Source organism: Labrus mixtus, chromosome 13, assembly GCF_963584025.1.
Source record: "Labrus mixtus chromosome 13, fLabMix1.1, whole genome shotgun sequence".
In the NCBI taxonomy this organism is placed as follows: domain Eukaryota; kingdom Metazoa; phylum Chordata; class Actinopteri; order Labriformes; family Labridae; genus Labrus; species Labrus mixtus.
The window spans coordinates 4794278-4818077 of NC_083624.1; the positions used below are offsets into that span (position 1 = coordinate 4794278).

The 23800-nt window shown below is 41.4% G+C and overlaps 1 protein-coding gene across 1 annotated transcript; it reads left to right on the forward strand.

Moving 5' to 3' along the window:
- The first annotated feature begins 4032 nt into the window (after positions 1-4032).
- Positions 4033-22094, forward strand: dcbld2 (discoidin, CUB and LCCL domain containing 2). Its single transcript, XM_061053282.1, has 15 exons — positions 4033-4382; positions 6987-7211; positions 8263-8400; positions 12045-12096; positions 12187-12259; positions 16827-16960; positions 17132-17172; positions 17480-17698; positions 18239-18363; positions 18896-19043; positions 19138-19287; positions 19382-19475; positions 19983-20032; positions 20121-20255; positions 20961-22094. Exons 1-15 carry the CDS (start codon positions 4280-4282, stop codon positions 21368-21370), a joined length of 2097 nt encoding a protein of 698 aa, XP_060909265.1. The 5' UTR covers positions 4033-4279; the 3' UTR covers positions 21371-22094.
- Positions 22095-23800: the final 1706 nt, after the last annotated feature.

The window sequence follows — 23800 nt, forward strand, 5'->3', positions numbered from 1 at the left end:
AACTGCATCATACTTCTTTGTGTGACCCCTGCTTTAAAATTTGGTTCATTTTTTTAAAGTTTTGGATGAATGAAAAGCGATTGATTTTGTTGCTTACACAACATTACAACTGTGGGAGCCCAAACAATAAAAAAAATGAAAGCCATTGTCAAGAAAGTAAAATGTAGTGATGGCTAAGATTGGAGAATGCCGCACAGAGACTACGTGGTCCTGTACCTGCGACTCGTTCTTTTCAAAATAAAATTCAAAAATGCTCTTAATGGGACTTTTCAGAGTGGAAAATTCTCTTCTCATAACCCTAAATGTGGGAAACACAACACGACGAGGCTGCTGATGACTCCTAAACTTTAATCTACATATGGTGGGCTAGAAGCTTTTACTTTTTTTTACTGAATTAATATTATTATTGACATTATTGTTAAGTCTGTGATCTCTTTATATTATTAATATTTAATTCATGTACATACAGTATGTGCAGAAGTGTAAGAGCATGTAAGTATATACATGTATGAGTGTTCTGTTTTGTTTTTCTTGTTGCTGTTTTCTTTTTATTCATCAGTTTTCTTTCATTTTCACTTCTGTTTGTTTTGTCAGATAAACTGTCTGGTAACTTGGGGTGAGGGGTATTGTTTGTTGTATTGAACATTTCAATAAAGAGCAGGCCTATTAAAAGAATAAAATACATCAAATTCAAAGTCCAGATAAGTTTGCTGATTTATTTAAAAAAACAGAGTGAAACGTTCTGAACAGAAGTCCAAAAGATGATAATCATTGATAAATCATAACGATGACAGTCAAACAGAAAATATGCAAACTCACTCATACTCTTTGTCCATGCTCCCGCCACACAACTGAACGGGTGAAACAAGGTTAAACCACGCCCACTGCAAATTAACGAACATCTTATCAAACCTATTTCAGGAGCAAAACATAACAAATAATCAACAGAGGTAAAAGTACACATTTATAGCTGCAGAACTTTTTGTAGCAGGCATAAAACACAGGACTGTATCAGATGATATTGTATTTTCTTTTGTTTAAACTATAACACAATAGTATGTAACTATACTGGACCTTTAATATAATGTGTAAAAATTTCCCTCAGGTGAGAACCTTCATACACCTGCGTCCGTGCATGCGATCTAGCGCTGGTTGTGCAAATGTGCGATAAAAGAAACGCAGAGAAGGAATAAAAACAGAAACACTGATGTGAAGGGTGTGTGTGGGAGAGAATGGAGAAATGATACATTTCAGCATGAGCGACTATCTGGCTGCGTCCCTGAACATTACACTCTCCTACACCCTGATGGAACTCGCCTACAGTCTGCACAAAGAGACGCAAAACACACATTCTTAAACACTATACTCTCTCACACACACACACACACACACATACACACACACACACACACACACACACACACACACACACACACACACACACACACACACACACACACACACACTCATCCAGAATAAAAAAAAAACTCTGAATCATTGGACAAATTACTCACTGGCTGCAGGCTAAAAACTGTTTGTTGCTACATGTTACTATTGGTTACTCTGAACGTTGCATCACATCCAAAGTATTTGCCATGAGGGGGCGTAATATAGAACAATAATATGTGAATATTCCTCTATGTCATGTGCTGCTGGGCTATTCTTAAATGTCTGTCTAAAACCTGGGCGTATCATATGTGTCACACAGTCTTTAATCAGTCATTTCAACTTCTTTCTGAACATTTTCACTTTAATAAATTCCACCAGCCCATTGGCTTAAGATGCTCCAGTTTTGGGTGTGCAGGCTAAAGGGAACACACGTAAATGGAATAATGATGGGTGGACATCATGTTTATTAGCTCACACTGATCTGAATCATTTATGGAATAGTCTAGATATTGGAAAACATTGTCATGACATAAGTGGGTGACCCACCACACAATGGTAAGGTTGATTCACTACAGATGGAAAGCACTGTACTCATATTTTATTTCGTTATATGAACATATATATGTGTTATATTAGGGTTTTCAAAAACTGTTGATACATTTTAATACCTTGTGTTTGAAAGGTCTAATATGTAAGATATCTACTGAATTGAATCATAAAATGTCCTTACTTTATCATCAGACATTAAGGAAACATGATATGTTGAAGTGCTGGCTTCTCTGTCAACAATGCAGAAGCCAGTTTGTCATCCTCCAAAGTTTTGATTTCCAGTCCAGAATGGTTTGTTTTTGTTTTGACCAGAGACGGTAGGCGGTTTTAAGGCTCCCCCCAAACTGCTGTTTTGGGCGCCCCGCAGTTTGCCAGGCCAACAGCAAACCAACAGGTGTTGCAGCGATGGAAGTGGGCAAGCAAACTGGTTCAGCAATAACTGATTCTTGATTGTACTCGACTTAATGAGCCTCTGCATTTTTCTAAAAAGCACCACGACATAAAACGTGGTAAAACTAGGATAAATATTGGAGAGAGGTTAGAACCTAGAAAGGTTTCAAGACCGATGCAGAGCTGGCTAAACACTGAAGCTTCCGTGTCAGCAACATGGCAACCTGTGTGAGCATCGACTCTAAGGAGGAAAGGGCGGGGGGAGATGGCACTCTTCAACGTTTTGAATTTGGGCTGCAGTTCCAATTTTAAACACTAGATGTCAGCGTTATATATTGCTCTGTTAAAAAGCTAAAATGTCCTTTAACCAAAAGTTGCAGAAAGTGAAAGAGAGACTGACTAAAATGCACAAAAACGTTGCCAACACATTTGTGCAATTTAGACAGCATGCAGGAGTTGTTTGCTTGCATTTTTTAATTATTAGATTCCAAGGACTTGTATTTTTGTTGCCGTGGTATCGAAACAGGTATTGATATTGTTTTTTTTCTTGAATCATTAAGAAGTTTAAACATATGGTATTATGACAGCCCTAAGTTAATTTATGTCTACATTACATGGGTAAAAAAAATCATATTTTACTAAATTATGGTCCAAAGTTATCAACAAAGCTTCTTTTTCCATTGAATATATTGTAAATAAGAGTAGGCCTATATCACCAACAAAAACATATATAAAAAAACCAACCCATGCAAACAACAACAGAAATTGTTCTATTTCAGCAAACATTTTCTGATTCAAAAACATGCAATACAATAAAGTGTAATGTGTAGTTTTTTACATTTATGGTCCTATAGGCTATAGCATGTTTTCCTCGTATTATGGAGAGAAAATGTATGTAGGCTATGTTATGTTTGTTTTATTGAAAAGGTGAAGTTTTAAAATGTTTTGTATCACTACAAGTCAGCAACATACGATGGAGGATTATAATTTTTTTTAAATTTCGAATTTATTTCGTAAATTTACGAGAATAAAGTCGTAAATTTGACTTTATTCTCCTAAATTTACGACTTTAATCTCGAAATCTAAAAATATATATATTATTTTAACGTGGCCCTAATCCTCCATCGTAGGTAGCAACAGGTTTAAGTTCAATTATTTAAAAAAAATATTATTTCGAGATTAAAGTATAAAGAATAAAAAAAGAATAAACTCGTAAATTTACGACTTTATTCTCGTAAATTTACGACTTTAATCTCCTAAATTTACGACTTTAATCTCGAAATTTTAAAAAAGTATATTTTTTTAACGTGGCCCTAATCCTCCATCGGTTTAAGTTTACTTTTTTTTTAATTTCGATATTAAACTCGTAAATTTACGACTTTAATCTCCTAAATTTACGACTTTAATCTCGAAATTTAAAAAAAAAAAAATTTTTAACGTGGCCCTAATCCTCCGTCGTAGGTAGCAACAGGTTTTAGTTTATTTATTTATTTAATTTCGAGATCAAACTCGTAAATTTAAGACTTTAATATCGAAATTTAAAAAAATATATTTTTTTTTAACGTGGCCCTAATCCTCCGTCGTAGGTAGCAACAGGTTTTAGTTTAATGTTTTTTTTTTGATGAATGAGGGATCCTTCAGACCACTTGGGGGACTCGGGTATCCCAGATCCCAGAGCAAGGGGGAGGAGCCTCAGTGGAGGAAGTAGCTCCACAGCTTGGATGCGTGTGTGTGTGTGTATGTGTGTGAGGAGCAGAGTTACCTCCATAGTGAGAGTGTCGCTAACCACTGGATTGTGAAAAAAAAGACACAAGAGGAAGCCCGCAGCGGATTCGCTTTTTTTTTTTAGGAGTCTACGAGTCGTTTTTTGTATTTTTTTTTTACTCTCTTTGCGGTACAGGTAGAAGCCGATCCAGAAGCGAGGCATTATGCATTCAGACTGCAGGCTGCTATGGGCAGAGCGGTAATGGTGGGCAGGGGACCGACAGGGGCCGGGGTTCTCGTCCTGTCGATTCTCATCATCCTCACCACGGAGGGCTGCGGAGCACAGAAAGGTTGGTGGTGCACAGCTGCGGTGACAACTGGAGGAGCCGAAGTGTAACACACGCTCCTGTACCATGATGCCTGTAAAGTCTGAACACTGACGTTTAGAAGTAAGATTAAGCGTGAGACATGTTGTTATTGTCCCCCCCCCCCCCACACACAAAAAAAAGTTAAAAAACCTACCTACCTACCTTACATGGCCGTGTGTACGTGGAGTTCCGCTCCGTTTACACCGCTTGCCGCCGCCCGTCATGGTGTTTTTTTTTGGGTGCAGAAAAACCAGGCAAACCGGTTCTAGAGAAACCGAGATTGATAAAGAATAACTCCTCTATGGTAGCAGAGTTGCATGCCGAATTAACACCTGTGTTTGACTAACTTAACTGAAGTTGAAAGCAACACACTTTAACATATTTACGCCTCACTTAAAGCAAGATATCTTTAAAAATGTCAGATTTGTCAATGGGGTTTGGTGTTAAACACATTTTGGGAGCTAAGTGGCCTTGTTCCTCGCTCCAGGTAGCCCCAGTTTCGACATTTTCGTGAACCTAATTTGACTCAAACAACAAAACATTTGCTTTTCATGTCGATGTTGCTTCACTTTTACGTCATTAAATTAGAAAACAAACTTGGTTGTTGGGAGTCCACACAGCCCCAGCCTCAGGTAGTCGAGGTGTGGGGGTGGGGTGGCAGTGGGGGTATGACTGTAAACACGTGGACACCGTTTGTCATAAATCTAAAGAAGCCCAAGATAATTTGATATTTTCCACCTTCTCATTTATTCTGTGAACCAATAGAAGAGGTTTCTGTTGTAGTGTTTTGAGCATGAGGGTAAATCTGAAGTTTTGCAGAATGCCATGCAAGTTGTTCAGTATTTGTGAGTCAGAGTTTAGGTCGAGCTGCTTTTTGTTTTTGTCCTGTTCATCTGGATAGTGTCCACTGAGAGGCTCTTACGTAACCCCAGAACATCCACTTAGCACCATGAAGCGTGACTGTTTAGTGTTATCTCAGAGACATTGCACACACACACACACACAGCATCAACTGATGCAACGTCTTTCCCTTTCTGACAGCTCGGAAGACTCAGAAACAAACCTCGACTTTTGTAGGTCAGGTAATCATCACAGGGAAATGGATTTTAAGATCTGCTTAGATTTGCTTAATTTTTTACATGTGATACTGAACTGCCAAATCAGATTGCTGCCTTTTTAAACTTCTGGATTGTGAAAGTGAATTTCCCCCACAACAGAACCAAAACCTATGTTTGGATAAAAGACCAAATAACCAACTTTTCTTCATTTGACAATCAAAGAAAAGCTCCAATTTGAGAAGCTTGAACCAGAGGTTTAAGTATACAATAAAACCCTTTACAAAATAAATGTAATTTAAGTTGAAGGGCATATTCAAAGAAACCTAGTGTCTTATTGAACCCTAATATTGAGTTAAAGCAACAACCCTGTCGGCCTTTTTATAGAGCAATTCTGCAACACTTCAGTAATGAATCTCCGCCTTCATTACGCCTTAAAGACATTCATCCTGAAGCAGTGTTATTGGTGTCCCAGTCGGTGAATTCAAATGGCCTCGAGGCGTTGTGGATGCTCGAGAGAGCTCCACACAGCGGGAGCTCCACACGCACACTCAGCGCTGTGCTCCTCGGCTGGCTGCGCCGATCCTGTCTCGCTCCTTTAACGCCCCTCTCGCTACCTCCAAAGAACAGATGGGGATCACTTCGTCCCCCTATCACGCCTCCACGGCAATCATATTGAAAGGGAAACTCGACAGGGGCGTACATATTGCAGCATGAAACGGCAATCTGATTAGGGCTTATGACTTGCTTTTTGCAGTTGCTTCAGGTTTTCCACTGAAGCAACCACTCCACACTTACATAGGACAAGAAACTAAAATCAAAGTATGGATTTATTTTTGTGTTTAAAAGTCTAAAAAGAAAGAATCATTGGATTAGTCCTGATTAAAATGTCTGATTTCCTGTCTCACTAAACCTACATCTATAAAACTGTGTTACAAAAACAGCAAAATGTTTTTATTTCAGGCCACAAAGTAAATACTCAAAACCGTACAAAACATTCTCTTTATTTTTTTTTTTAAGCTAAAGTAACAAACTGAATGGAAGTACATTTGTAAGGGACTACTTTTTAGCTGCGTATTAATACACCATAGTCTTTTAATGTATGTTTTTAACAGCAGACTGTGTGTGTTGGAAAGGGTAATGGAGCTTTTTTAATTTTTATTGAAACAGGAGTAAGTTATTCACATGTCTGCGTCTGGGACTATTTTTAGCAGCGGATTAATACAAATGTGATGCACTGTGGGACTGAGGCATGAATCCACTGCAGTGTCCACGCTCTTTGAACAGGAAGAAACGCCTCCCAGTGTAACAGTGGGGTTTAAAGGTGTGTTGATAAATGTGAAGGTGCAAGGACAGAAAAATGTAAAAGCTAATAAAGTGCGTTTCTCGATTGTTTGGGGGGAACTTTGTCTCATAAATGTCGAGTTCAGCAGAACGATATCTATTCCTTTCCTGTTTCCACCTCATCTGTGCTTTATTACTGACATCCTCCTTTCTTTTCCTGTAACTGTGTGTTTGTGTCGTCCTCCAGGTGATGGCTGTGGTCCCAGTGTGCTTGGCCCCAGCAGTGGGACTCTGTCCTCTCTGGGTTACCCGGGGACGTACCCCAACAACACGGTGTGCGAGTGGGAGATCAGCGTGCCCCGCGGCGGCAGGGTCCACTTTCGCTTTGCCGAGCTGGACATAGAAGACAACGACTGCCAGGTCAACTACCTCCGCCTCTACAACGGCATCGGACCTGAGAGGAGTGAGATTGGTGAGGGGGACAAACACAATGTTAGGATTGATTTGGGACAGACTGGAGGGCGGTGGAAACCCAATGTTTCAGGGAGATCTTGTACTCTGTGTGAAGATTTCCATTTCTGACAGGAAACTGGTTGGGGTGGCTTTCTCCCACTATCCTGGAAACTAGACAAACTACAAGCTTACGTTTAATTTGCTCATGCAGAAACTTCTTGTCACATTTTAGACAGATTCAACCTGATTCAAGTAAAGCTAATCACAACCAATAAGACATTTTTTTTTATGACTTAAAGGCTTTATATGCGATTTTTTTGATCCAGCAGATGTCGCCCTTGAGCACCAGCATGAAACCAAAACAACTCGCGCTGCATTGTTGTGTTAGCATGCTAATGCTAGCGATCTTTATTATGCTCGTATCTTCACACTGCATGTAAATTTACCTGAAATGAGCGTGATCTAGAAACACAGTTAAGCAGTGAGTACAGTATGTTATTCTTCTTTTCTCTAGTCCCTCAATTAAACAACTTTTATACACGAGGGGAGGAGTCAGCCGGCCGTCCCGGCGATGTAAACAAAGTGAAGATAGGACTCTGAAAACATCACAGACAGTGGGACTCGGGTGTTACACCCATTGTAGACAGTCATGACTCACAGAGTTATTTTCAGAGGATATATTTGATTTACATTTAAGTGTTTAAATCACATATAAAGACTTTAACTACCACCAATCAGGCTGCCAAATTGCAGAACAATGCCTCTTCCTTGTTGGCGATTTCCATTAAACAGCTGATATACACATTAGCATGTAAATGCTAATATTAGTGGAATATTTGATACAAATATTAGCTTTTTAGGAGAGGGCTAAAGGTGTGTTTAAGGCTTATGCTGTGTCATCATTAAGCTCTATATAGCCCAGTTAGGTTCCACCAACCACTAAGCAAGCTTTTGTTTTGTTTATAAATATTGAATGCAGCTGGTTGTATGTGTGTTTATATATTAAGAACTTATCAGGCTTCTTAAGCTAACATGAACTCCTCTGTCTGCGTCTCATCCTGCGTCTACAGTGAAGTACTGCGGTTTGGGTCTGAAGGTCAAAGAGCTGATTGAATCCACCGGCAACCAGGTCACTGTTCAGTTCATGAGCGGGACCCACCACACTGGACGTGGATTCTACTTGTCCTACTCCACCACGGAGCACGCAGGTAACGAGGTCCTTTATCACTCACCTGATCACCCACACGATGCTCCGGTGTTTTCTTGTCTTGTCAAGTCAAGTCTTTTGCTTTTCATGCATGGAAGGGATCAGAGCAGATCATAAACATTTCCACAGCTGCTGACCAAGTCAAACACTCTGCGATGGCCTTAAAGATTTCCACCAGGAGAAATGGGTTTGCAAATTCATGAAAGTGGAAAAATCCAGAAATGCATACGAAAGTCCTTAACAAATAAAACAACTGAAACATGTTAAATAAAAGAATCCCTGCAGCAATGAGCTGAAACAAGTGCACATAACGCTTCAAAGTGACTTCAGACTTCAAACTGCGAAAACATGAATGATGGAAAGTCTAAAACTCAAATCTTAGAAAACACAAGATGCTGCATATTCACTCAAAACAAACTCAAATGTCATCTAATTTTCGTCAGTGCCCCCTACAGGCCTGGAGCGTTTACGCTGATTTTGACTTTTCCCTTTGATGCATCTGTTTCAGCTTTCCGACGCCTTTTTTTTTGCAGTGCAGCTTATTGAGTTGTCGAATTTGATTTGGGCTTTTTTTTTTTTTTTTTGCATTTTGGAGTTTGCATTGTTTCCAAATTGGCAAACGTTTCCTCCTTCTGAAAGTCTTTAAAGTGTTGCATGGTGTTAGCTTTTTGTTAACACCTGTCCAGTCCCATTGCTGCTATGTATAAATTCAGTCCTGAGTTCATCGATAGAAAAAAACAGTTACTCTTAAAGTGTGTCGACAGTTTTGCAGTAATTATACTTTTAGAAAAGCAAGAGGAGAATTTAGAATGCGATGTTCGCTCGCTGTAGCGGGTTGTACTTAAACACACAGAAGAGATAAGGAGCTGCTCTGCTGTGAATGCCAGATTCTGATCCGTCACATATCTCAAATTCCCGGTGCGGCGTGCCGGATCATCGTGTCTGTGGACATTGGTCATTTTATCAGACAGTGCTGAATACAGACTGAAGGCACCAGCTGAGGTTTATGGCTTTATAAAGAGATTTATCCTCTCCTGCTGTCAACACTCAGCGCCTCACAGTCGCTGACTTTTTTTTTATATTAGAACGAGGCTGTTGAACATGAGGAGGAATAATTAGTGGAGAATTAATATTAAGCCTTTCTGAAGTGATCATAGTTATTTCAGTGGGACAGAATCCGAGTGGCAGGAGGAAGTGTGAGTCATTGAGAGAAGTGAACAGTAATCGTATTCTGTGGTTTTATTATCAGGCTTCCTGTCTGTCAGATGTTTCTGACCTTTCTCTTTCAAGTCCCTCTGGGGTTTTAGACACACAGCCCAAAATGTAATTTTAAAAACAAAGAATAGAATGAGATCAAAAAAAGTGTTAGACTGTAACTGGAAAACCGTAAAGCTTGTCGCCTTCTTTAACCACAAATCAGCCCGTAACCTCGTCAGCTCTTATCGTCATCCACAATATAAACATGAAGCTTTTTTGTCATTTAACTAATGACATTGGTGATGGCACTTCCTGAGATAAACCTACAGTATACATATGAGTGATTAAAAACATTAAACAGGGATGTGGTTCTTCTGGTTCATTCATAATTCCAGATCTTTGACGTGAAGATTCTTATTCATTAGAAGGAGATTTGATTTCTTTGTTAAATATTCATTAAAAAACTGAAAATAAAACACATTTATTCATGTTTTTTTTAATGAGAATGAAATACTCTAACCCTAACCCCACAAGACATGACTGAAATGCCTACAGAGAAAAAAGCATCTGGTTACTACACCTTGTGATTCAAAGCTCCAGCTGATAAAGCGCTCTCGTCCTGCTCCATTTTTATTGTTCAATGTCAATCTAATGATTTATGTGTGGGCAGTGTTGCTCCATGAATGTAACCAAAGCTTTGCCACAGTGCCAACAGCCTGCTTTATGATGCACATGCAGTCTGGATCACACGTAATTTCATGCACTTTTAACACCGTAGTTAGCCAGCACCTTGTAGCGGGTTCTAGCCAACATAGCTTAGGTTCTCCTCCGGTAGCTCCCGAGCAGCCGGGAGGCAGTGGCGCTGTTACTGGTCCGAGGGAAGCCTAGCCATAAGTCGCAGCACACGGTTCCCTACCAACCACGTCACAAATACGTTTCCCCCACTGAGCGACACGCCCCCGCTGAGACTAAAACTCTGATTGTTGTAGATGCCACAGTCAGAAACATGAAGTAAGCAAAGTCAGCGGGCATAATGAGATGTGTCCCCGGGGCCAGAGCGGGCAACATCAGACCTAATTTAGATTTACTGACAAAGACTAAACAGAGATTTGATAAAACTGTAATTCATGTCGGCACAAATGACTCCAGACTACGCCAGTCGGAAGTCACTAATAATGTGGAGTCGGGGTGTACTTTTGCAAAGTAGTGTTCCCCTGACCCCCCCTCTAATCAGACCAGTGATCACATGTAAAGTCACATGTCATCATTTAACTGCTGGCTGTCGAGGTGATGTCTTCATAGATATCTGGAAGTCTTTTTGGGGAACACCTCGTCTGTAAGCTGGAGACGGCATCAAACCCACTTTGGCTGGTGCAGCTCTATCTAGAAACGTAACTGAGTTTATTCCAGTTAGTGAGGGCTTTTCTATTCTCATGTGAAATACTCTTCAGATAAACGGATCAATGAATCCAAACAACATGATTAAATACAGTGAAGTCTGTGTGAAGGAGAGATTTGACTCCGTCTGTAAGCGTTACTATCAGGACAGCTGAATCACAGTGGAAGACAAACATGGCCGTCAGTGGACCTAACTAATCCCCCCCCCCCCACCCCGTCTCCCAAAAGGCTCTGATGTGTGTTTTTCTTGTAACCGACGGTGCAGATGAGCGTGGGAGGACAGTTTGCACAGCTAAGTAAATCAGTCACCATGGCGACTTGTGGTGGCTGGGGGTATTTGTCAGTTTGACTCACCGGCTGCTTTACCAGATAAATGGGATTTTTTGATAATGTGGTCAAGACTGAGCTGGACTGACCGCCGCCACTGCAGGGTTTTACGTACAATTCCCAGCAGCCCACATCATCCAGTCGGAAATGTTCGGTCTAAATAATCATTGTAACACTCCTGAAAATCAGTTGTGTTTCTTGACTTCAACCTTCAGCTTGGGCTTCTTTTCACCAAACATGAGGATATTTATTCATGCTGAGAATTCTACTGGAAAAAAAAAACGGTTTATTCATTTATTGAGTCATTGTCGATTGGTTTTCTTTCTGATAAAAGCATGGGGTTAGGCAACTCTGTGGACAGCAGTAAGAGCTTTCAAGATATAAATGAAATGTGCCGCTGCTCCAAAAACGTGCACAGCCTCTGCTGGAGGACAGCTTCACAGGAGAGAGTGTGTTAGAGAAAGGAGCCATCACATCGATCTCATCGTTAACCGTATTCTTCAAACTTTCTCTTTAACTCTTGTGGAACTAGTTGGTAGTTTCAGCTCGAGGACAATTTCAGTAGCAGACAATGAGATCTGTGAATTGAACTGGAAAGGTCGCTGTTCCTTATCTCTCCTTCCTGAGAGAGAAACTGAAATGCAGTTAGAGAAAGAGGGTGAGAGTTTTGCTGGAGATGTTCAAGAGAACCAGTTCTGACACTGTTTGTTTTTTCTTTTGCAGATCTAATCACCTGCTTGGACAAAGGAACTGATTTCCCTGAGGCAGAGTTCAGGTAAACAGATGTTTGCATTGTGTGGATAAGTGTGCTGCGATCAGGCTGTTTGATACTCACTGTGTTGTTGTCTGTCTCTTGTTTCTTTAGTAAATACTGTCCAGCCGGCTGTTTGACGTCTACAGGAGAGATTTCTGGAACTATACCTAACGGTTACAGAGAGGTGAGTATCCGTGCAGTGTACATGGGCATGTGTTTAAAATGCAAAAAGGAAAAACACAAAACAGGAAGTAGGCAGTGTTATGCAATTTGGCAGCCATATTGGCGGTAGTTGAAGGCATCCCATTTTCAGGTGAATCATGGTATCCAATGGACTCTGACTGTCAGCATTAGCTGAGTCATGCTTTAACTGCCTCCCTCTAAAGCATCAATACATGAATAATTCAATCCTCCAGCACCATATAGCTGTTTCCACATATACACTTAAATATCTAAACAATTTCAGGAGGACTGCTCCGGAGATTCTCCTGATCTGGTTGTTCACACATGCTCCTCACAGCCCTGTCAGAATAGGGGGGGGGAGGGGGTCTACCGAGAGTCCGCTATATGATGCTATAATGAGAATATTTGCCTTTATATCAATGCTACGTGTAGTTCAGCGGAATCACAATGTCAACAAAACAGCGGAGGACAACATACTGATGAACAGACGACGTAATGCAGCTGTTTAATTACGTGCTCAGAGATCGTAGCGCTCTGGGTGAAGTCTGAGTGAAAAATGTGGAAGATAAGATCATCCTTTATTTATCCCACAACGGGGGAAATTTACATTGTTACAGCAGCAAAGAGCAAAGATTGCAAACAAAAAAGTGAACACAGTACAATTGAAATAAAACAATAAAAAATGTACAAAAAATAGATACCACAATATAGATTTAAAAAAAATAGATCAGCTGAGCTGCAGTTTTGACAAACACATACACAGTCTCTGTTAATTTGACGTCTGTTAGTATGGAATAGGAGTATGAAATATGAAATTCTTCATCTTTATGCCCTTCAGTATCGTGTTCACTGACTTTTCCAGTATTAGCAGTGTGTTCAGGTTCTTATGTACTTTAACATGAAATATGAAAACTAGCCCATTTTGGGTGCCGAGGACACTTTTGTGTTGCTGCAACAAAAGTGGTATATCATATGGGCAACAAATACTGTATTGTCTTGTCAGCAAAGTACTTTATGGTATTACCAAAAACAATCTGACTGGTAGAGTATTGCATCATATTTGAAAACCAAGTCTCTTATCATATTTGCAAAGGAAGTGTTGTATCACATTGGCAACAACAACAAAAAAAAACACATGGTATTGGCAAATTATTGTTTTGACAACTAAAGTATCACATAATATTTGTGACAAATATATATCGTTATGGCAACAACAGTATTGGATTAAACTGGCAACAGACATATTGTATTTACAACAAGCGTATTGACAAAACAATTTGAAGTATTGTGACAGCCCTACGCTCTTCACAGTCATGAAGTCTGCACATTTTTACATTTCATTCTTTCTGTTCCCTTTTTTTAACGGACTCCCTCTTGTTATGATGAGTCCTGTTCTGATGACCTCACAGCGCCCCCACAGTGCATGACGTCATAGGTGCCGAGTCTCTGGCTGATGACCTCATGCTCAGAGGAGCTCTGGGTCTGTTAAAGGAGAGAGAGAGGGGGGAGAGAGAGAGGGAGGGAGGAGGGGTGTTGCTGGCTGAAGGCGAGGACAGGGAGGAGCATAGGGGTGTGCTTCGGGGAGCGAGGTGCCCCACAGGAACAGAGGAGGGGCAGGGTCAGCGGGTGAAAGGGAGGTGAGATAATAGTTTGGCTGAAAATAATAAGCCTCTAATCCAGTCCAGCTGCAGGACGGTGCTGTGCTGAGCTGTGTGTTCTGCAGAGACACAGAGCTGGAGAGGGGGGCAGTGTGATTTAGAAGTTGGAGAAAACCTACGTATGTTTTCATGCCCCAGTGTGTGTACGTTCAGTTGCCTCATCCATTGATGTGTTCAAAGCCAACTCCACATTAGCCTTCTAACCAGGTAATCCAGGGTCTTGTGTACATAGAATAAAGCTTTAAAAGTGATAGAAATCTGATTCTATCAAAACTTGAGAGACAACTTTTTGATGTAAGATGGATTTATTTATTTATTTGTATGGAAGCCTGAGACATTACTTTAATAAGATGACTTCCTGTACCTGGTAAAGCTGCTAAACATGAGACAACGATGACTGATAACAAAAGTTTTTAAATCTGTTGTTAGCTCTGTCACTCTCTTTTATCTCTTCATCAGTCGTTGTCCTCTTCCTCTTGGCCTCAGACGTTTTATCAAACAGTACAGAGATGGGCTAACTGGCTTCTTTTTACTTTTTTACAAGTGAAGGCTTGTGTGTGAACTAATGCCGTAAAGCTTTATGCACCTCTTGCAAGATGATCTCAACCTGCTGCCAAAGTTACATACTGCAGTAAACAGGCGATCGGGCCACACTGTGGACATGGGTTAGACACTTTGTCCCTGTTATTCACCTGTTGTTATAATGCTATCACAAGTAAAACTTCAAAATGGGATTTGTGTACTTCTGCTTTTTATTCTTTTGTCAATCACTTCCCTGATTCAGCCTTAGTTGTAGCATGGTATTAATAGTTTTGAGAACACATTGGGGCATCTCAGCTGATGATGCTTGTGAATGCTAACCGATAACTGAATTTAGTTTGTCATTCACTATTCAGTGACAATATGTAAAAGTAATCAAGTTTCAGGGCGTCTGCCGCCTCCTTTGATTCTGACTGAGACAAACTGACTTTGTAAAGGTCACAAAATATTCTCCTTTTTCATTAACTTTAAATGCGTCTCAGAGCTCCACAAAACATGTCTGTGAAGTTTCTTGTTCTAAATCCACTCTGATCCTGTATTTAATCATGTCTATAAACCCCTCGATTTCAGCCCTGCTCAAAACAGGCTGTTTCTGTGTCTGTACCTTTAAATATGTAAATGAGCTGTGTCTGGCCACGCCCCCTCTCTGGAAGGGGATGTGGCTCTGGCTTTCTTGCACCATGCCCTCGTGTTAACGGTGGAAAGGCAGACTCAGAGGGCAGAACAAACACCTAGCTGTGGGAGTGTCATCCACCTGGGGGGAGGGGCTACTGCCCTTTGTGATGTCATGAAGGGAAAATCTCCAAACGGCCTGTTTGAGCACACATTTTCTGAAAAGTGGAGCAGGCAAAAGACAGAGAGGATGGACTTTTCTCATAATTAGGGGGCTTTGTAGACAGAGTAGAGACACATATTAGAGTTTAGAAAAACATGGTGAAGTGTATTTCGCATAATATGTGACCTTTAAGGCTACACAGCACTGATTATCAAATCCACCATCATGTTAAGATGCAGTGAGTGTCAATCAAATCTGATCAACCAGCCCACACAGTTTTCAGAAAAACAACAAAACTACCTATTTTTTTAAACTCAGTTTTGAAATCTTTCTGAAGGTTTATTTTCACTTTTTGTTGATTCTTAATTCAACTCTCAAGTGAAATATGCAATTTGACTTTTTCAAATTTCCGGAGGCTTTAAGCTTTGTGTATGTGTGTGTGTGTGTGTGTGTCTTTGGTTGCAACATTATGCTGATTTTTGAGACATATTTCAGTCTGAAGCACTCAGGGATCAGCTGCCGCACCCACACCGAGCTCTGCAGCTCTTTTTCTCTTTTAAAAAAAAACGTGTTTCAGACATTTCTCACTGTAGTCCATGATCCTTTTTCTTCTTTTTCTTTCTTTTTCTTACATTTTTTAAATATATTTTTTTGTATCCCACCTATTACAGGTCAGTGTGTGTGTGTGTGTTTCATATTATGTGTGTGTTAGTGTGGTTTCCTCTGTTGGAGGCCGGGTGCAGTGGTTTGGGGCAGCTCTCTGTTTTTGTGTTAGTGGTTTGGTGTTGCGCTCTTTAAGGAAGTGGTGAAGTGTGTTTTTGGGGGAAATTTAAGAGTCACAAGGCAAAGTGTTGATGACTTGTGGCAGGATTTGAATGCTGTGTGTGATTGTGTGTGAATACAATGTGCTTGTCACTCTGTGGGTCTCTCCAGAGCTTTTCCCCACAATCTCGTCAGCTGTGAATTCCAGTGTGGGTCTTTTCCAGTAATAAAATTCCTCCTCACTCGACCAGCTGTTCACTGAAGGAGCCTGAGAGCACAGAGTCGATTCCTGTTTTGTCTGTTTGTCAGTGATGTGGCAGCAGGTTTGGACAGGAATGCTGCCCGCACTGAATCATTACTGTCAGTGCCCCCTCGGTATCCTCTCTGCAGTGAAGTGACATGATGCTGACTCATCAGCCTTTATCTGCCACAGTCTGAAGGTTAAGAGCTTCGGTGTCTGTGTAATATAAGCCTTCCTGTTCCCGCTAGCCTACATTCAAACTGTTCTGCTTTGCTATCGTATCAACCCTTCTTCTTTATTATTTATTTCAACTGTGTGTTAGTTGTGTAAACTGGACAAATATCTGTGCAACAATGCAACAAATATCTCAACTGTGCATCATCATGTGTTCAGCTTCTGTAAAAGAAGGATCTGCATTGATGTTAGGGATGGGGTGGGATTGGAATATTGGTGAAGTTGAATCATCATCGGACTAATCTGCAATTTTTTTTTTTTTTTTTTAGTCACTGGCACTTTTTTGTTATAATAGAAATTCAGAAGTTTGTACCTAGTGTCCCCTTCATCTCGTCCGTCTTCCCCTGTCACTCTGCAGTCCTCTCCTCTGTGCGTGGCAGCTGTCCACGCAGGTGTGGTGTCCAACGCCGTGGGAGGCAGGATCAGCGTGGTCAGCAGCAAAGGCATCCCTCACTATGAGGCCACACTGGCTAACAACGTCACGTCCACTGGGTACGAGCCGCGGCGCTTCTTCTACTTTTGGGTTTATGGAATTCCACTTCAGTAATACTTGGTTAAAATAACAGTTGAAATAAAAAAAAAATTGACTTTAAATGGTCAAAACTGTAAGAAACATGCCTTAGAAACCTGTCCTCATGGATGTCTTTAATTTTCTGTCCTCAGAGGAACTTTGTCAAACAGCCTCTTCACCTTCAAGACCAATGGTACGTTTGTTTCTTTGTTCTAATCGTGTGGGGGAAAGTTGTTTTTTAATGAATTGAGTGTAAAAACTGCGCTGTCCTTCTTTTTAATAAGTCTGTGGTACACACCTGAGGGGTGCACTACCTTATTTTATTTTTACACATGCTCACAGTTAAAACTTGACTTGACTACTGGTATCTGGTAAAAACAATAAATTGAAGTTAACCCTTTGAAATAGATGAAATGATACGTATAGAAACCCCCTAAACTTTGGTTTCTGAAATCGTTTTGTGTTGTTTTTGGTGGTGATGGCATCTTGTGGATTTGCAGGCTGCTCCGGGACTCTGGGTTTGGAGTCCGGTGGCCTTGCGAACACTCAGCTTTCCGCCTCCTCTGTGTGGGAGTGGGAGAACGGCATCGGTCAGGACAGCGTGTGGGCGCCTTCGGGGGCTCGTCTGAAGAGGGACGGGCTGCCGTGGTCTCCTTCTCACAGTGACCAACAGCAGTGGCTGCAGGTGGATCTCAAGAGGGAGAAGAGGCTCATCACAGGTACACGGCTTCACAGATTCATACACACACGCTCAACTGTCTTCAGCTCCTTTTACACAGACCGTTGGATGAGTGAATGTCCAGCTGTATCACGTTTAGAGGCGGCAGGAGCTCAGTCTGTAGGGACTTGGGGTGGGAGGCGGAGGGTCACCAGTTCAAATCTTGTTATGGACCAAAGTATGGACATTGATCTGGTTGCTGGAGAGGTGCCAGTACACTTCCTGAGTACTGCTGAGATGCCCTTAAGCACGGCAGCATAACCACAACTGCTAGGGGTGTCCCTGAATTTGAGGAATGGGACCACCAGAGAAACATGTGAATGCCATACAAGGACAAGTGTTTAAGCATTAGCCTGCTAACGTGCATAATGGGGATGGTATACAATACTCCTGCATCAGCAGTGTTTGTAAGGATGCTGCCATTAGCATTTAGCTCAGTCCCCAGGGATTGAGCTAAATGCATAACTGAGTTTTCTAGCACGGCTGTGTGATGCTTTTATACTGTATGTGTAACTGACCGTTCTTCTGTGTGTTCATCCAGGCATCATCACCACGGGCTCCACTCTGAGAGGATACCAGTACTACGTCTCAGCATACCGGGTCCAGCACAGTAGCGACGGCCAGCAGTGGCACATCTACAGAGAAGCTAATTCTACACAAGACAAGGTAACACGACCCCAAAAAAAAAAAAAATCAATAAAACCTGCTTACCCGGACAGTTGCATCATTGGCTTTTATGTTCTCCTTCCCTTCGATTAGCAGACGGAGAGCAGATGGGCAAAAAAAAATGTCACTTTAGAAGGCTACAGAGGGAGCTACATACTTGGGACTGTTTCCATAGCAACTGGTATTGACTAAAGAGATGTTTATGGCAGGATATGAGGGGAAGTCAGTGGTTTGAGTTAAGTGCTGTGTTAGACGAGTCAGGACACCGGGGTATTAATAATGAATGGATATGGATTTAGTGGCTGTCTGCGAGCGCTGCTCTCTGCTGGGATCCTCTCGGCCTCCGATTGTGTGGAGGAGACGAGTTATTAGCTCGCCAGGTTTGAAAAAATAATCAGCTTACGGCTTAAAGTGCATTTTGTTCACAGTCTGAAACAAGAATATGTCTGCCTCACTTTCTTTTCCTCGAAGCTGCTACTACTCTTACATCTCTGGCACAAATAATTCAGTTTGTTTTTTTATGTCATGGTAGATTTTCCAGGGCAACATCAACTACCTGCACGAGGTCAGGAATAACTTCATTCCTCCAATTGAAGCCCGCTTTGTGAGGATATATCCAACCACATGGCACCAGAGGATCGCGCTCAAGTTGGAGCTGCTCGGCTGCCCGTTTCCTTCAGGTAGGGGACGGTGGTCGATTTGAAGATGCAAACAAAGACATGTTCAGACTACATCCAACCTTTTTTGCTTTTCTTTATGGTATTATTTGGACAGTGAGGGCGAGGTCGGATCCATGGCCCAGGATGTTCTCCCCTCCTCAACGTTCTCCGCCTTCGGGGGGAACAAAACATCCACCCCACCTTGGCCAAACCACACACACCCCAGACATCAGAAACACCACTATGCCTCCTCACACCGGCAAAGGTGAGTCAATTTGGTTTAAACAAAGCACATTTGATTCCCCCAGAAATGTTTTCCATTTGGTGTTAAACACAGTGGGTTTTTTTTTTTCTGTTAGACGTGGCGCTGGCGGCAGTACTGGTTCCTGTGCTGGTCATGGCTCTGACTGCTCTCATTGTGATTGTGGTTTGTGCTCTGCACTGTAGGAACAGGTGTGTGTCCTTTCAATCTTATGAAGAAAAGTCATCTCCCTGCATTTGTTGCCCTATATTGCCTTCTCCTCTGTCGCCCCCCGGTGGTGGAATGAACTTCCAAACTCCATGTGATCTGCAGAGTCCCTCTGCACCTTTAAGAAAAAGCTAAAGACCCAGCTCTTTCATGAATACCTACTAACTTAATGATGATGGTCTCCATATTATTGATGATGATGATGGTTGTGATGATGGTTTTTGTTTGATAACGACGACTTATAAGATGGTTTCTATACTGATTAGAGCTCTCAAGAACTGCCCTCAATGTTGTGCTTTGCCTCTGGTCACTTCCTGTCAGCACCTGTGTGTCCAATCAGACTCAAAGCTGATCGTTTGCTCTTACTGACATTGTTCCCTTTTTTTCTAGATCCTTGCTTGTGTTGTTCTTACTCTTATGTACATCGCTTTGGTTAAAAGTATCTGCTAAGTGAATTGTAGAATATGATTACATTTTTCTTTCTTTCATAGGAAGAAGAGCTCTGAAGGGACGTATGATCTCCCTCACTGGGATCGCACAGGTATGAACTCTGGTCTGCAGCACATTCTCATCCGCCCGCATGTGTTTTTGATGACTTTTTCTGGCACTCAACTGTGATTCTGCTGCAGACTGGTGGAAAAGCATGAAGCAGCTGTTGCCCTCGAAGATGGTCGAGGCCGAGGACTCAGTCCGGTACAGCAGCAGTGAGGTGGGCCGGCTCACGGGGAGAGGGGCTGTACCCAGACTACATGCTGAACCTGCAGGTAAATAATGGATCAACATGAACTTTGTTTTGGTGCTAGCTATGATCAGACAGGTTGTGTTTCTGAAAAGATGCAGCTGCTGAGACCTCAGGGGTTTAAATTGTGAAAAACATAAAGTGTTTGTCACCAAATTGCCCTTAGTATCCTAAAGGAGGAACAACAATGTAGAGGTAATTTATAACCTTGAAAGACAATTGCTTTCACCAGCTAGTCTCCCCCTCTTTTGCAGCAATCTGATTTAAAAGGACGATGACTTGCACTGACTTTATGATGCAAATTTGCATGACCATGAGAAGAGACGATCAAATTGATATATTTTTAAGATCAATTTTTTTTTCTCCATTAAGCTTGGTCCCTCAAGTGTGGCCATCCAAAAGTATCTTTGGACACAATTATTTTTTAGTGTCCTCGCCAGCAAGAGCAACATCAGAGGAGGATTTATGTTAGGAAGTTGTCTGTCAGCTTTTCTTGAATGAAAAATCTCGAGGACTCATTTGAGAAAATGTTCTTGAAGTTAGAAACCAGTCGATGTCCAGTGAATGATGAGCTGATTAGATTTGGTGCTCAAAAGTAGAATCACACATTTTGGCATTTTCTCCAGAACCCACATGTCCATTATGACATTATTTATTCAGAAATGTCATATTTGATAAATTGGTAGATGTCTGTTCTGTTCTTATTAATGCTGTATCGCTCTCTCATCAGAGTACGCTCAGCCCCTGGTTAGTGGTGTAACGACCCTGGGTGCACGGTCCACCTTTAAACCAGATGAGGGGCCCGACCCGGGGTACTCAGACCCCGACCTGTACGACGCCCCCATCTCTCCAGACGTGTACCACGCCTACGCAGAACCCCTGCCCGCTTCAGGATCTGAATACGCTACACCCATCGTGGTGGATATGGGCTGCCACCCATCAGGGAGCTCCACTTTGAACCAGACCTCCACGGTGTGCGGTTTCATGGGTGCCGGGGCGGCCTCTCTGCTCACACAGACTGACGGCGCCCACTCAGGGAGGTCGGCTTATGACACGCCCAAGAACGCCACTGGACAGGCCACGCCCACTGAGGATCAGACCTATCAGGTACCTCAGAACAAGCCGACAGGACAGAGCTGAAGAGTCCGGATGCACATGGCCTTAATCCGCCCCCTCACCTCCAACACAACCCCAAAGGACAGAGATGGAGGGTTGTTAAAGACGGAGGAGGAGGGGGGAGTGAACCCCAGAAGACGGCGTCAGTCTTGAATGAACACTACCTTAGCTTGAGATCTATCTGGAGATGTCTGTATTGCCTAAAATGTTTCTGCATGGCCACAATCTGCTCGTGTAGTGCCATTACAGTCCTATCACTGAAACCCATAACGATGAATGTGTTTGTGCCAGGAGTGAGAGGCGAAGACGAGACGGACCGGTGCGTGGATGAACGGAGGGAGGATAAAAAGGAGAACGCTGACTACTATTTGAAAAAGACTTTGTCGCTGTCCTGTGATTCTTAGTAGTTCTTGCATTCTATGAAAACTGTGATTTCCATTATTTCATTTTTTTTTAAATTCTGTTACAAGGTGAACCAGGTTTTGGCTGAAATGTGCCTGATGATTCATAAAACTTAAGTGTTGCTTCACTGAATGAACCGCATGTCGCATTAAGAACCCCAAACTCAAGGTCGAAAAATTCCTCCCTTCTAGAGAAACTAGCTTTCCATGGTACGTTTTATTTTTTTTTTTAAAGCATGACTTGAAATTTGTATAGTTCTAGTAATTCCATTTCTGCCAACCTGTTAGAACACTCAGATGATTTACTGATATTTATTTTTAATTCACATCCTGCTGATGAGGAGAAACTCTTAGTAAAAAAAAAAAAAAACAACAGCCCACCACTAACCTCACTGGTTACAGATCAAATAACTGGCTTTGCACTGTTGTCGACACCTTATTTACAAAACGTACAGACATGTCTGGTAACCTAAAAAAAGGCTAATTGGGAGGATTGATGACAGTGAATTTCCTCCAGAGTGAATTAACTTTTTTGTAATACTGAAGAAGACCAAATGTTGCCTTTTTTCCCCGTGTTATGCGATGTTACAGAGCCAACTTTCAAGAACGTGCCAACAGCTCAAGTTTAGCCAAATCAACATGACAGCAGTCTTAATTTAGGAGAATACTTTTTTTTTTTTACATTTGTTCCTATCATAATGGTACAGAGAAAAGAGGTAAAAAGGTGAATCTGTTACAGGTGGTGATTTAAAGTTTCCCGTGTGTTTGTCCTGAACTTAGATTTTTATTGTAACTGTGCATAGTGGTGATTGTCTGGTGTTGAAATGGGTGTTTGATCTGTCCTAAAGCATTTGAGTGTTCCTTCCTCGTATCTATGTGCATCAACATCTGTATGTATGTGTGGTGAGTTGTTTTGATTTTTCAGTCCTGTGTGAGTGTGTGTGTGTGTGTTTTTTTTTGTTGTTGTGTGGACTTGTTTTGATACGGCGTCTAGTTGTGGTAGGATGTATTGAGTCGTCGTCGTTGTCTGTAGCACCAGTAGACTGCATTCCTCTCCTGTGGTACTAAATGTGACCAAACACTCTGTGGCAGGAGTGCAGATGGAGAATTAAAAAAAAAAAAAAGGAACGAGCTGCTTTCTAATACAACAGCATAGCAAACCTCACCTGTAGGGAAGGTGTTCTTCACACAGCTGTGCCACCAATCATGCTTTGGATTAGGATCAATAACGAGGCCTTCTATGTCCAGTTGTGGTGCTCCCTGGTCACAGAGGGAACTGTGTTGATGTGGCTCTCACTGATTGTAAATAGAGAAATAAAGAGTTTTTAAAAGAAAAATGCTTCTTCACAATCTCCTGTCGAAATAATTGTTTATTTTATTTTCAGGTTTTCAAGAAACAGAGCATGTTGAAAAACACAGGATGTTATCAATTATGATGTTAACAAGAAGGCTATTAACATGCATATATAACATTATAGGTCATGATCAGTACAGTACAACACATTGAGGTCTGTTAGTTTACTTTGTTTTGACACATGTTGCTGAGTATACAGAGCTGCACAATTACTTCAAGTACAGCAGTGAATAGACGTCTTTTAAAGCCCTGCTAACAGGATTGAAATCTGTTTTTTTGTTCAGTCTGTCCATCACTTTGGCTTTTATTCAAATCTCAAGTAGTTTGACTGATTCAGTGGTTTTCATCTGCACCTGTCGCCAAGTTTAAATGTGCCCTCATGCCTGATAATAATATTCCTGTTGGCTGAAGCTGTACTTTGTGTGAGGTGCTAGTAAGCCAATTGTCCATACTCTTAATGCTTCAGTAAGACGGTGAATAAGGTTACACAAGTGTACATTTCTTCATGTAAACAATTAAAAAAAATCTTCATTATTCTTATGTTACATACAGTATAGTCACATAGAGCCGTTACTACAGCAGGAGAATCAGACATGATATGTTCATATAAAAAGCATCATTTTTGATATGTGTCATTGATAGGAAATTACCAACATTAAAGAAACAGTAGCTGTGTTTGTAAAAAAAATATTCTGTAAT